At 65.1% G+C, this 1,413-nt stretch overlaps 1 protein-coding gene across 1 annotated transcript in view; it reads right to left on the bottom strand.

Annotated features, from left to right (window-relative positions):
• CASTOR2 (cytosolic arginine sensor for mTORC1 subunit 2) overlaps positions 1–1,076 on the bottom strand; it is a 108,674-nt gene extending 107,598 nt beyond the window's left edge. The window contains exon 1 of the mRNA XM_085314837.1: positions 687–1,076. Within this exon, the coding sequence (XP_085170963.1) occupies positions 687–799 (113 nt within the window). The 5' untranslated portion in view covers positions 800–1,076. The remainder of the gene's footprint in view (positions 1–686) is intronic.
• Positions 1,077–1,413: the final 337 nt, after the last annotated feature.

Raw genomic sequence — 1,413 nt, 5'->3', positions numbered from 1 at the left:
CAGGCTTCACCCCCCGCCCCGCGCAAATCCTGTCTCCGTGCAGCAAGAAGGGTGCCCCCCCCCTCAGCGCCCTGCCCCCTTGCAAGGGGGGGTGCTCCCCCCCAACCTTCAGCCCTTTTGCGAAGTGGGGTGCTCCCCTCCCACCCGAGCGCTCTGCCCCTCTGCAGCCAGGAGGCGTGCCCCAGCGTCCTGCCCCCTTGCAAGGAGGGTGCTCTTCCCCCCCCCGAGCAGGGGGGAGGGTGCCCTTCACCCCAGCACCCAGCCACCTTTGCAGGAAGGACGGTGCCCCCCCACCCCAGCGTCCTACCCCCTTGCAAAGGGGGTGCTCCCTCCCCAACTCCAGCACCCTGCCCCTGTGCGAGGGGGGTTGCTCCCCCTCGTCTTAGCACCCTGTCCCCTTGCAGGGGGGGTGCTCCCCCCTACACTCTGGCACTCTGTCCCCTTGCAAAGGGGGTGCTCCCCCCACTCCAGCGCCCTGCCCCCTTGCAAAGGGGGGGGGTGCTCTCCCTCCCCACCCCCAGCGCCCTGCCCCCTTGCAATGTGGGTGTCCCCCACCCCCAGCGCCCTGTCCCCTTGCAACGGGGGGTGCTCCCCCACCCCCAGCGCCCTGCCCCATTGCAACGGGGGGTGCTCCCCCACCCCAGCGCCCTGCCCCCGTGCTGCCACCCCCCGCCGCCGGCACCTACCTCGTCTTGGAGGAGAGGAAGGCAAGTTTGATTAATCCATAGGTGAACAGCTGGATGCTCTCCTTGGCTATGCTGGCCACGCGGAGCCGGTGCTCTAGGATGTGCAGTTCCATCTTTTCCTCTTTCTCATTTGTAGTTCATCTATCCCCGGGGGTTATTTTGTGTTTTTGAATGGGGAGGGGGAGGGGGGCTGCTACGCTCGGTGCCTTTTTCCCGTCTCCTCCTCCTCGTCGTCGTCGTCCTCGCCCCGGGGGCGGGGTGGGGGCGCGGGAAGGTGCCGAAGTTGGCGGCGGCCGGCGCAGCGCGGGCAGGGAGCCGGGGCCGGGGCCCGAGCGCCGGGCAGCTGGGGCTACACTGTAACAAACAACTTGCCACTCAAGCCCGGCCCGGCCCGGCCCGGCCCGGCGCGCCTGCGCCGCGCCGCGCCGCACGCCGGGCGCTGTAGTCCGCGCTGCACCGCGCCGCCCCGCTGCACCGCCCACCCCGCGCCCTGTGCTTTTTTCCTTTCCTTTTCTTTCTTTTTTAAATTTCTGATCTCCAAATATTTGGAAGTAACCGCCTCTTTTTTTATTCTTCTTCTTCTTTTTTTTTTCCCTTTCATTGCACCTACAGTTCGAGCCAGGTGCAAGAGGTCTAGAAAGTCCTGCACAGCTCGAGAGTGCAGGGTCAAAGGTTTCAGTAACTAGGGAAATATTCACATCTTACCCTGTTTGTTCTTCTAAATATG

The sequence above is a fragment of the Rhea americana genome, unplaced genomic scaffold (assembly GCF_003343005.1).
Source record: "Rhea americana isolate MKP2758 unplaced genomic scaffold, rheAme1 scaffold_111, whole genome shotgun sequence".
NCBI classification, from domain to species: Eukaryota; Metazoa; Chordata; class Aves; order Rheiformes; family Rheidae; genus Rhea; species Rhea americana.
Note: the sequence above shows the minus strand (reverse complement) of the source record. Positions and strands in the feature narration are given on the sequence as shown.